At 45.7% G+C, this 13,337-nt stretch overlaps 1 protein-coding gene across 3 annotated transcripts in view; it reads right to left on the minus strand.

Moving 5' to 3' along the window:
• LOC119174905 (ubiquitin-like modifier-activating enzyme 1) overlaps positions 1-13,337 on the minus strand; it is an 80,320-nt gene that overhangs the window by 31,631 nt on the left and 35,352 nt on the right. For all 3 annotated transcript variants that reach the window (XM_075894951.1, XM_037426032.2, XM_075894952.1), the window contains exons 15-20: positions 7,615-7,811; positions 7,029-7,093; positions 2,981-3,029; positions 2,444-2,590; positions 2,093-2,167; positions 1,150-1,342 (exon numbers count right to left, since the gene is read on the minus strand). In XM_075894951.1, coding sequence (XP_075751066.1) covers positions 1,150-1,342; positions 2,093-2,167; positions 2,444-2,590; positions 2,981-3,029; positions 7,029-7,093; positions 7,615-7,811 — 726 coding nt within the window. The remainder of the gene's footprint in view (positions 1-1,149; positions 1,343-2,092; positions 2,168-2,443; positions 2,591-2,980; positions 3,030-7,028; positions 7,094-7,614; positions 7,812-13,337) is intronic.

The raw sequence follows: 13,337 nt of genomic DNA on the forward strand, positions 1-13,337 counted from the left end.
CCCCCAGCGGTACAGTTGGAACGCGGTCCCCGTACCCTGAAAAAAAAAAAAAAAAAGGCAAATCGACGAGCAAATAAAAAAATTCAAAGTGCAACGACCTAACCAACATGTTTGTCGAAATAAAACTTGAAAAAAAAAAAAAAAAAGCGCCCATGAGCGAAAAAAAAAAAAAAAAAGGCCGTTCCATCAATTACTGATCCCCCCAAATCGCCGCGCTTTTTGGAGGTCACGTGTACAACGCCGGGAGCTCGATCGCCATCACCACCATCAGAGAAAAAGAAAGAAACGCCAATTTGCAAGCGGTGTGCGTATGTTGTGGTCGTGTATTGAACTTTGGTTCCCCCATGGGGAAGTACGCGAGCTACACGGCTGGGTTTAAACAGAAGGCAGTGCAGTACGCGCTGAAGCACGGCAACCGGGCTGCAAGCAGGCATTTCGGCGTTGGAGAAACCAGTATTCGGTACTGGAGGGACCAAGAAGAAAAACTTAAGGCGACGAAGAAGACACGACGGGCTTTCCGACGTGCCAAGACCGGCAGGTATCCGAACGTCGAAGAGCAACTGGTCCGGCATATACGGGAGCTACGACAAGACGGCTGTGCTGTGTCGTTGGATATTGTGCAGACTGAGGCGCGCAGAATAGCCCGAGCGCAGGGCATCGAAGCAAAAGAGTTCAAAGCCAGCTCCGGATGGACAACTCGTTTCATGCGGCGCCATGGCCTCGCACTGCGAAGGCGGACCACCTTGTGCCAGCGCTTGCCGACTCGGACTCCGAATAGGGAAAAGGAGGAACAGCTACGACTTTTGTGTAAATAAATTTTACGTGTGTGTGTACAGTTGACGGCTCTCGCTTGTTCATTAAAAGGTACGTAGGTATGTTTGTTTTATGCTGAATTAATTGGTAAATGATAAAGTCGCCTTTTACTTGACAAGTGTGCAGATTTAAAGCGCGAGAACAGAGTTGAAAAAATTTTCGAAAATTTTACCCCGCGTAATTGGCGCACCCCTAACTTCGAGCCGGATTTTCTGAAAAAAAAAAAAGTGCGCCTATTATGCGAGTAAATACGGTATACACCCTACTCCTGTAGTATTTGTGGACAGCCAACTATCATAGCCGCCCGTTTCGAAAGCGTCCACTAGAGAGACGTACCTGTGGGCCCTCCCATGCTCTGCTGGGCCTCGGCATCTGTGACCGCAATGCGCACCCCTTGCCGCGGCTCGAACGGTGGCACCTTGACCAGCTTGAGGACGCGGGCAATCTCCTCCCGGTCGGTGCACTTCGGAAGGCCAAACATGGCAGCCCGCAGGTTGGCTGCAGCCACTATGTAGTCCATGTGCAGAGTCTGCATTGCCAATGCACAGTTGCATATGAGCAAAGTTCCCAAAAATGTTAATGCGTGTGAAAAACCCCTACAGTACTGTGCTAATGTTCCTGGAAATGTGAACCTAATAAAGCTACAGTAATACTTTTTACAGTTTTAAAATCTGTATCAAGAACTATTTACAATTAATATTCCAAAGTTTCATGTTACAGAATAAGATATTCTACAAGTAGCCTTTTTCCTTAATTTCTAGGATTTCGTAGGCTGAGCACTTGCAATTATGTGGCATGCTATAATGGCGGAGGGGACTCCACATGTTAGATTCTGATCACCCAAGAATCGAGCTAACAGAATGTGGACACTATGGAAGGAAATAAAGCCCACACCCTTCCAGTTAGTTGAAAGCCGTAGCTGCCAAACTACCATTACAAGCACAGGTCGTAAAAGCAACCTAAAGCTTACTAATCTCTAGAATATCAAGTGTGCTGTTGACTATCTTGCATATCTAAGTTAAAGCGTGCGAAGTATTTGCTTGCACAATAAATGAAGTTCCAGATTGGTAGTTAAACAATTTTTACCTTCACTGTAATGGCCTCACTCCTAACTTTGCACACTATTTTGAAGAAGGGCCTCTATTTTTGTGAGTGGATGTTACAATGCTTTTGTAACAAACTAAAATACAACCTTGCGCGAGTGCACGAGGTCTACACGAGAGCTATCGGAACTGACTAAGAGTTACACATGGAGCTCGGAGCACAGGGCGGTACTTGCCTCATTGGGATCAAACTCAATGGGCGTGGGACAACGCTTGGGGCCAGACCAAAACAGGGCACCCGAACTTGTAGTCTGAAAGAAGGAAACACAACAATTTTTTTTTTAGGCTGACAAATACCCACGTAACGGGCAACAATGCAAGAAAAGTTGACAAAAGCCAAACCACGTTACATGTAACCTGTACGCCAACATCAACACAGCTTTCATGACACCACCAGAGCTGGTTTGATGTCTTCACGCAGCAATCCTAGTGCCAGCTAATCGCAGCCAAGACCACAACTCACTTCCTCTGTCCCAGACTTCTACGAGAGACCAAAGTTCGCAACTTGGGGGAAATAAAACACTCACCTGATCCTCAGGGAAGTTGTACAGCAACTGCCGGATCTGGTTGTTGTACTGATCCTGGAAACGCAGCCTCGCCCACGCCACACAGTCAGCGAACGATGTCGGCCGCTCGTCCACCAGCATTTGCTTGACCCCTTCGAGCACCTCGAGCTGCAAGGCGACAACACCTCTCAAACACCGTAGTGCACAGAGGTGTAGCAATGTGCCGCATCCACAAAAACAACTTGGCATGTGCGTGCAAGTTACAGGAAGTCTTCCTTACTTTCAAGAATGTTTGAAAAATAATGGGCTATTGCATTCATATCTAGCATGACAGTTTCTTTCCTAGCAATAGAAAGCAACCAGTTCCTTGTAGCTGCTGGCCCTCACGGTTAGCTAATTTTCACGACCCCCCCACCCCCTGATCCTTCAGCTGCCTTGCCTACCACTGCATACTATCCCGTAGTAACCGAACCATCATTTCCGAAACCCAAGCTTACTACTAGTTTTTACGGTAAATAAACAGTGCAACGGTAAATAAAACGGTGCAACAAGACATACCGGCTGGTTTCCTGGGAGCTTTAGAGTCTTCTCCATGAACCTTGGATCTCTAAAGATGGCCGTGAGAAATAAAACGACAGTGTTAATAATACTACAGGGTTCGGTGGTCTCTATACAATGGAATGCACCTAATGAAAAAAATGTACTAATACGGTTCTCTGACTAGACTGGAAGGTGCTATTGGCTCAGTCTAGCCAATCAGTTCACACAGGAAACAGGATGCGTTTTGTGGGATGGTCGAACCTTATAGCCTCCCAGCATCGTTGTCCCAATACTCCAATCATTAGGCTTTTGTCCAGAATGAGACAGCTGATCAAGCCCGATGACCTGTTGGCATAAAACTTCCTGGCAAGCGATAGCCTGCTACAGCAGTTGGGCCTAATTGATCGAAGTTTATTTACAGAAACTGTGCGGCAAGCACAGTTTCTGTGCTTGCTGCTTTCTGTGCCAGCAAAAGCAACACTTTGCACATGAATAATGCAAACTTCCTTCATGGCTGCCATATTCTGTGGCACATTATGTTTACGAAGGAGCGCGCCCTTTGAAAAAAAAAAAAAAAAAAATCACAAAAAGTCGATTTTTCGAAAACCACATATACGGGTAGTATGTTTATAAACTATCTGTTCTGTAAATATCAATGTTTAATTCATTGCAGAAGTACGTCAAATTATATAACATGCCGCAGCAGCCGGCGAGTGGGCAGCGAGCACTGTAAATACCCCAACTTCGCAAGTCTGCCATTTCCCAACGCGGCCCAGCACCGCCATATTGGTCTTTTTTTGCTTGAGAATTCTTGCTCTTTTTTTTTTTTTTTTTCACCACTCGCGGCAGCAGCAGCGGCGTGGCTGAAGCAGGAATCACGCATGATTAGAGGGCTCATGAAGTCTTAAAGCCTGCCGTGGCTTGGATGCAAAGCCGCGATTGGAAGAAGTGCGAGCCTCTCGAGGGAGTGGGCGATGATGCAGCTCCTATTGGCTTCTGCGCGCAATGACGCATCTGTTCTTCCGGCTCGCAGTCTGCTCCGGCGCCGACCTTGCAAACGCCGGTGTTCTCGGAGTGTGCTTTGTGTGTCCCGTTTTTTCAGTCTTTACGAGACGATCTTTCGCTGTGTTCACGGGACACCGATTGTTGTTCTGTCACTAATGGACTCTGCACGCGTTGTGTTCAAGAAAGCGCCCGATGAAGCTCGTACGCATGACGAGGCTCGTTCACACGCTAATGTGTGGGCGACAGTCGCATCGATACTGAGCAGCTTCTTCGTCTCAAGAAGACGAATGATTGCATTGCTGCTTATCGCGACGTCGACATTGCTACACCATCGGTGCAACACTGTCACAAGTGAGGCTGGTGTGGTGTTTCGTGCTCAAGTGCGCCTGATGCGTTGTGCTCGCTAACTGCAGCGATTACGGCCCCGAACAGTGCGACCGCATTGTCAACTGTGCATATTCCAACACGTTTTTCGGACGTGCGAGGAGCTAGCTGCAGAGGATAGCGAATGTTGGAAACCAACGGGCAGCGGAGAAATACCCTTTCCGTGTGAAAAAGGCTCAAGAACTGCTCCAACACAAGCAGGAAAGGCGGAAACGGAAAATAGTAAAGAACGTGTCTAGCTACATTGCAGGGTTATTTTAGACCAAAATATGCGTTTGAAACTTTCAAAGTTTTCTCAGAATGACTTTTTTGGCCAGTGAGGCTGTTTAGTCTGGCGATATCTCTGCAACCGTTCATCTGATTTCTATCAGATGTATTTTATTATGTACTCTAATAAATATCCCACACACTGACAGAGCCATTTTAAAAATTTATTGCGTCTGTAATGTGTGATAAATGGTTAAAATATAATTGATAAATGCTCAATGGCAAAAAGAAAAAAAAAAAACCAAATCCAGTATTCTGCTAAACATTTTCAGTAAGTAAAAAAAAAAAAGAGGGGGGGGGGGGGCTCTGTTCTAGTATAATGCACCCGTCCAGGAATCAACAAAGTAAATTTCACGGTGCTAGCAGATTTATTAAATTCACCAGAGCCTGACTGGAAAAACCTATGCAGACTACAGTATAACCTTGTTACAACAGACGTTTATAGTGAAGAGGATTTTAGTCTGTTGTAAAGAAAGTATGTTAAATCCATGTACTGTTACAATAGACTTATGTGATTGCATAAAAAGTCTTATAACAAGAGAGAATTGCAAGTAACACACAACACGATTGACTAATAGATTTATTTTAGATCTTTTGAAGAAAGCTAGTCAGCCTTGCCTGCACTGTGTGGCAGACAGCTTTAGACACTACAGTCGAGCCCACATATAACGGCCCTACTTAAAACGAACACTATCCCCGTGACCGCGAAAATATACATTGGTTCAATGGCACAAAAATCGCACTTACAACTAACGTCTACGAGCGACACTGATCGGTTACAGCAAACGGGGTCGGCACTCGGCTGACTTCTTAGGAAACAACTTTCGACCATCGACCAGGCATTGGCGAAGTGCCCATACATTCTTATTGTTAATCGCCGACCCTGCCTCTGCGCCCCTCTAGCTGCCGCTTTCCCCGACCGCTTTTTGCTACGCACCCCTCCGTGCTTTGCTTTGTCCCCCCACTACTCTGAGCATCGCGCATCGCCAGATGAAGCCTATGTTTTCACACTTCCACTGATCTTTCAAAAACCGGTCGGCCATCTCCTATGTTTTTGATTGCTGGTACTGTCGCAGTCTGTTCACGGGAATATTTCGCGAACTGGCGCCACGAAGCCACATCAGCAGGGTCTCTTCGACGTCTGAATATGAAGCTTCACAAAGTCGAAACCTTTTGGGTTGTAAGTCACCTGATACTCTATTCGACAAGATTGTCGCTTTGGCATTGACAATGATGTTGACCGTCTGCTTCGACAAGCCATACGCCACGGCGACGCCCACCTTTTTTTCCTTTTCAACTTGCTCAATGATATCAAGCTTGTCTTTCAGGGATATCTGCTTACGCTTCGTCGCTTGCAGTGGCTTACGACGTGCGACATTGGCTGATGTGCTCAGCTCTATTGGCTCAATCACACTGTGAAAGGACTAACAAAACATCAAAACAGCTCCAGTTGAACAAATCCCCTGCTGTCAGCGCCATGCCGACAGTAACTTCTATTCCGAGAGGGGTCACTACGAAGCGAGCACTTCCTACAAACTTTTTTTTTTATTTTAATTTAACAAAAGTATGAAATTGCTGAGGAAGTATTGCTTTAATGTTATTTTTTTAGTCAATAGGCAGACTGTTTCTTGCTTTGATAACACTAATCATTAAAAATTATGCATCCATATTTGTACAATGCATTAGCTATTAGTAGTAGTAAGCCTCGTTAGCCAAAAGCCAAGCACAGCCGTCTCAAAATGGCGGCCACCTGTGTTGACACCGCAGGCACATTGCTTTTGTCCTGGAAGTATGCTAAGCGATGTGAAAGGTCCGCTGTAAAGGAGTGCCGACTACTTTTATGGCCTCTTATTTCAGTCAATCATGTCCGAATGTCCGTTGTACCCCAATCCGTTGTAAACGAATCTCTATCAATGGTACAGATAGGGAGATCAACATAATCTGCAAATTGGTACGTAGTATCCAAATGTCTCTTGTAAGCAGATCCGTTGTAAAGAGGTTATACAGTATCCTGATAAATGGCTGTAACTTGGGAACCAGTGAACCTAAACGCATGAAATTTTGTGGCTATTCAAAAGGCTTTATTATTAGCCTACTCTGAAAATTTCATTAGGACATCTCAACAAACACGAAAGTTGCCCTTCCATGATAGGCTTCCCTCTTAATGTACTGAAGTAGTGAAAAATTGAAAAATTATAGTATAAACTTTCAATGTGTAGCAAAAAACCAAATGCAGAGATTTGAGGTAGAAAAAAGTTGGAAACTAATATTAGTCACCCCACTTCCTTTCAAAGGTTTCTCTCTCCCACACCCACAAACCTAATTCTAAGGCATTGAGAGTGACATTAAAATTGGAAAAGGAGAAAGCACTTACAAAATAAAGTGACAGGCACAGTGGAATCATACTCACTTTAAATACTGGACAGAATTCTCCGCACATTGCCTGAACAAGCCTTCGAACTCGTCACGAGCCCACTGAAAAGAAGCACAACCATTTTAAAAGCAGGCCTTCATAGGACGCCAACACTATCAACTCCTAGTACAATATATTGTGCCAGAAAAACACACTTGGACGCACGAAATCACAATGGTTTGTTCTCCCAGTCCACGGTAAAAGTGAAATTGTGGCTTCAATAGCCCTAGCTACAGAAAACAATTTAGATTTAAGCTCTTTGGGGAAGCCATGAAGAGATAGGAGCTGCAAAGATTTTTACAGAAACGATTTCTCCTTTTTTGCTCTTCTATAAAATATGGAAATGCTAGGTGTAGTCCACGTCCACAAGCATGGTTATACATTGCAGAGGCAATAGCTGTCAGCCTTTTTGCCCAGCCTTCCTGCTGTGCATTGTGGAGCACAGCCCCACCGCATGAGCTACATACTCCAAGCAGCCTCCACTACACAATCACCACATGTTCTGGAAATGGATCCTCGCACCATAATTTCAGATTCGTTCAGATAGCCCTGTCGACATGATCAAAGAAAGGGTGTCACTGACCTGCAGCGTGTGCTCGATGGCATTTGGGAAGTTCTTGAGTGTGCAGATGGGTATGGACTTTTCAGGTGGATCCTGGGATGATGAGTACGACTCAGTCAGGTGAGGAATCACCACCTGCACGTTGCCCTTTGTGCCCAGCGTGCCAGACTCCAGCAGGGGCTTCCGGTAGTAGACACACCGCCGGTCCATGTAGATACCTGCACATTGCGTGTTTCAGAACTATTAAGAACTACACATAATTACAAATCAAGAGCACAGGAAAAGCAAGCAGAAAAGGTGTCTGTTCCTAACACAAATAAAGTAGACCCAATAAACGGAACCTTAAGGGACAGAGAAAATATGTTCCATTTAACAGGAGCTCCGTTTACTGAGAGGTGAACATGCGTGAAAAATGCAAGCCCGAAACCAAGCATTGTTCTGTAAAAGTGGACCTAGGACAGCTAGAGCTGCCATTTTTGCACAATGTACCTAAATTTGCACAAAAAACAACGCTGACAGCAGATTTTTATGTGCGGCTCCATCTTTTTACCATTTTAATATAAATTTTTTTGTTCCTGATTACATGCAGTGAACTTTATTGTGCTGTAATTTGAGAAGTACTTGTTCAATTTTCCGTCAGCTTGCAGCGTTGCACTCCTTAGGCTTTCTAGTATCCATACATATGTTAATGGCGATGTAATTCTGCGTGCATACATTTTTACAATTAAAAGTGTTAGCCTTATTTGTTTTTCTAGATTTTTTCAAAATGGCGATTTTGTACACCCTGCATGACAATTCCTGCAATATATCGGAAACTACTACAGATAGCAGAATAATTCTTTTTGCAGAATGAATGAAGCTATATGTTTGGAGCACACAACATAGGAAGCAGATTTTAATATCTCTTAATGCAAGTTTTTGAAATTAGTCTTGTGTGACCACACCATGGTCACATTCAGAGCTATGAAGTTTAGTGTACTGTAATGTAAGAAATAATGACCCAATCAAAAAAGTGCTTTCTATGTTGTGTGTGTCTTATGCTTTCTAGTGTTAATCCCTATGTCGGTTGTAAACTTCTGACTGGTGGTTATTTTGTATTGGGCTGAGAACAATAGAGATTGTTATCTTGATTATTTATTGAACTAGTGAAGCTACAAAAAAATACCTACACCTTTAGAATCAGGAGAACAAACTGAGTAAGCACACCAACTCGCATCATATTCGGTTAAAATATAAAGGAGACATCTCACAGACCCATGTCCCCCCTTAACACCATCATCGTCATCATGGTAAGCGCGGTAGCGCCAGCAGCGATGCCTGGCAGTGAAGTTACCTGGGTGGTTGTAGTGAACGGTTGTCTTCCGCAGTGGGACCATTGGTGGATAGCACCGCTGGTCGTTTTCTGTGGGCCCTCTTGGCCATAGAGTTTCCTAAAATTAACTGTAGGGGACTCTGGATCGTTCAGTGACCATGGGAATTATGGGTAGTACACGGATTTGCCTAGGCTTCGTACTTGCAGGCAGCAAATTGTACTTGTTGCTTCGTTTATTGCTGTGCTTCGGTTTTTGTTTCGAAGAAAAGAACAAACCTTTTTAAACTGTGACCAGATTTGTAAAGGTAAGCCTAAAAGAATACGGTGGTGAAGCACAACCGCTGAACATTTGCCGATTTTTGTTTAGAGAGGAAACGGCTCCAGGCCGCACAAACACACACGGAGCCAGAAGTAAGAAAATTAGACAAATCTGTGTACTAACCATCATTCCCATGCTCACTGAAGCGCCGTGCGTTACAGCTTCCATAGACACTAGCGCCAGAGTTCCCTCTAGTGTATATTTAGGAAACTATGCTCGTGGAGAGTCTAGCATTGGTGATGCCACCTTCGCGTAAGTGTGTTTTGTTTGAGTGCATTGAAATATTGTGAGGTTGTGTTTAGCATGCTGATCACAAGTTATTTATTCATTTATTTATTCAGTTATTTATTCAATAGAGTCTGCTGTGTCCATTCGCTCCGAGAGTATTGCCTCAGACCTTACAAGTGGCCCGCCTATTCCTATCGGACAGTCCGAGCAATAAGCAGGAATTTTCTCGGCCATTAAAACTGGTCAACACTGCATTGAAGAACACCTAAAAGTAGTGGATGCAGAGCACTGTTACATTACAGCCGAAAAAATTCCCCTATCAAAAGCATTGCTCCTAACTACCACCTTAGGAATACGCTTGCCTGCAACAATGCAACCAGCTAGTACTTCATAAATTATGCACAATTGATCATATCTTTGCCCTTCAACTGCTAAGGAAATAAACCTGAGCACATGATTACGAGGCATGCTTAGTGAAGGGCTCAGAATTCGACCACTTGGTGCTCTTAAGGGGGGACGTGGCAAGTAAAACTAATTTTTTTATTAATGTACTGTTTGTGATGAAATTTGGTGTGTGTATGTGGATGATTGTGAGGATTCCAAATATGAAAACCGTTTTCAAATACCTCTTGTACTTTTTGAGTTACAAGCATAATTATACTAATTAATGCTCTTCACACTTAAAGAGATAATTATTGCTAAATGAAATTATTTTTTCATATTATTATGTTCCCAAAGCATCAACTTGTGCAAAGAAGCTATTAGTTGATTTTTCTAGTTCTTGTAACCATAAATAAAATTTCCAAAACATGGATGTTGTTTTGCGCGCACATCGCAGTAATTATAAAATGTGTTCTAAAAATTTTAAATGATGAGTAAGAAGAGAGATAAAGCTTTATTGCACTGCTAAAGGCCTCCTGAGCCTAGTGCAAAAAACGGAACGACTCTATCAGTCTTTGTTAGAAAATGACTGATGTTCTAGCGAAGGCACATAGGCGAAAACCAAGAGTTGAGAAAACTGACTTTGAAAGTTCATTCTTGTTTGGAAGTTCACAACATGCCTAAAACACTCAGAATCCTCCTGGGCAGTAATCCTGAGATGCTGTGGCCTTGGCCTCCGTAGAGCGCAACCCAGTTTTGCGCTTCTTTGTCGTGGAACAATGCGCCTTTTGAGCCCTCTTTACCCTTTTGGCATCCTTTTCGGCTGCTCGCCGCAAAGAGCAGTCTCCTGGATTGAAGCCCAGTTGAGCAGTGATCTCTTGCAGCGCACTCTTGCAGCCACCATTGAAACGGCAGACTGCATCTGCAACTGCACTTTCCACACTTCGAAGGGACGCGAACTGGCTCTTGGACTGGAGTGACCAAATGAGGCTGTTCATACTCTCCACAGCGTTCTGGGTTTTTCCCTGCGCACACCTTTCAAGGAGCTCTTTGTTCGAGAGGCGCTTGTAGATTGGCAGCAGTGCCACTCGCACGTGAGGGGGCAGTTTATGTTTGTGAGGCGGCAGCGGCTCTCCCTTGGCCAATGCCCGATTGTGCGGGCACCAGGAGTCAGTCCCACTTGGGCACAGGTCGTGGTGTGGATCCTGGTCTGTGGATGTTACATGGTAATAAGTGGCCATGATGGCCCTCTCCATGCCAGGAACATCGTTGGGGTGGCTCTTAATGGCCCAGCCATAATAATTCGTCAACTTCTTTATCAGGCCCTGCGTCAGCCGGCCTTTGCCACCCATGCTCAGTCCTCGGCCTTTGGATTTGTGCTCATCAAGAAGGTTGCGCAAGGAAGTGCCCATTCTTTTTTTCACATGGTTCACACACTCCTGTTTCTTAATCACCATGTAGCCATACACCTTGTCTTGCGTGAGGGCAAGGTACGTACGGCTGTCACCGTCGCAGAGCACATTGATGTATCGAAGCTTGTACTTGGTAAACGATCTTTCAAACATGATCCTAGCTGCTTCTACTTCCATTTGGCCTGCATTAGCATCGGTGTTCTTTTGGCACTGTGGCTTGTGTTTCTCAAGCCACTCCTCATAGTTGTCGTCACCAGGCTTAAGGCCAACAGCACAGCCTTGGCAGTAGTTGGACAGGACACAGTGGTCCAAGACCAAGCCTGAGTACAGCTCGATTACACAGCCCACGCCAATATGACTTCTGTGCCCCCTCGTCATCCACGTGCCGTCGTAAATGACGTCAATGTTGCCTGGCACTCCTCCTAGGTCCTTGTAGATGTCATGCACCTTCTGTGCACTTTCTGCTTCAATGCGGGTGGCAGCTGATGTGGTGGCAGGGTGGCTGTACTTCCTTTGCAGTCTCTGGTAGGACTTGTGGTGCAGTGCTCGATGCGAAATGTCCATCGCAGAAAAAATGTCATTTATGGCAGATTGTTTTCTGCCAACTGACTGCACAGCCCTCAAAGCACGCACGTTTACCTCAAAGGGGTTCGTTTTTTGTTGCCCGGAGCACCTCGGGGACGACCACGCACTGTTTACTATGCCACAATTGTCACAAAAAAGTCCCATCCTCGCCGCGAGTCCAAGGCAGTGCGTAGTCTCGAGGCGTATCGACCCTTCGTCGCACTTGTTGCACTTTACTGACGAAAGCAGACCGTTCAGCATCTTCTTATTTACAATGAAGAATGTGGAGTCCTTACCGCCGTCATTTTCGTCGCAGCCTTCGTTCAGAAGCTCGAGCTTCCGCTTGGAAGCGGACTTCGATGCTACGGCATCCAAAACATCCCGCCTTGTCTGCGCCCGCTGCGCGATTTCTTCACTGCTCGGAATCTGGGCCGAAACTCGCGATAGAATGTTCGACGCGCGCACGCCCGGAGTTGCAACGGCTGCCGACGCGGTGCCACCGCAATCGGGTTCGCGAGAGCGTCCGTCACGGTCGACGGCATCCGGCGGTCTGACATACGACGATGTGGCACCTTCCACACTCTCGGCCTCACAACAATCAGCGAAGGGTCTGAGTAGAGGCTCCGTGACGCTTGAAGAGCATGCTCCGTCCGGAACTGCGACTGGGACGGCAGCCGCAGTCGTCTGCCCTTTGTTCCAAGCTTTCCGACGCTTGCCGTACTTGTGGACGCTCCGGAACTTTTTTTGCGACAACATAGCACCGCAGTATGAGCAAGCACTCAGAAGAGACCACCGATGTAAACAAAGCTTGGTAAAAAAAGCACGCGAACTATCACAAAAACAGCAAACTGGCAAAAAACGAAGCGCACGCCGGATGATTCTCGACACGGCGGCCGCAGATGCGCTCGCGCTTCCAAGGTTGCCAAGGTGCGCGGCGCAGCTTTGACCAGTAAGAGGTCGCGCCTGCTACCACGTGACCCGCGCAGCCAATTGCCGTTCTTCGTTTTCGTTTTTTTACTTGCTCTTCGCGCTTTTATTTTCACTCGGCGAAATACGAGACCGCGACCATCGGGAAGCCGGCTTTCTCCTCTTTCCAAAGCTACCAAAATGGCGGCCCACAGTCAACAACTTGGCGCGTTTGTGCGGCGTGAACAACACCGTTTCAGGGGCTTTTTTTTCGCACTTTTCGGCGACTGGCCTCGGCAAAAACACTATTTGCGGGATTTGCAGCGCACGTTTCGCTGTAATATTTTAGAACAAGGAAGTTGAAGGTCTGAAGATTACGAAAAAAAATAAATCAGAAAATCGCACATTTTGACCAAAATCGGCACTTTACTTGCCGCGCCCCCCCTTAAATATGCATCAACACTGTGCAGTACACACGCCTCTTGCATTCTGAACCCATTGAAATGCAACTGCCACGACCAGGATCAAACCCACAACCCTTCAGTCAGCAGCTGAGCACCATAACAAAAACAATCCTGCAGTGGACAAGTGCACAGTTGCCCGCAGCATGCTAAAGAGTCTC

The sequence above is a fragment of the Rhipicephalus microplus genome, chromosome 5 (genome assembly GCF_043290135.1).
Source record: "Rhipicephalus microplus isolate Deutch F79 chromosome 5, USDA_Rmic, whole genome shotgun sequence".
NCBI classification, from domain to species: domain Eukaryota; kingdom Metazoa; phylum Arthropoda; class Arachnida; order Ixodida; family Ixodidae; genus Rhipicephalus; species Rhipicephalus microplus.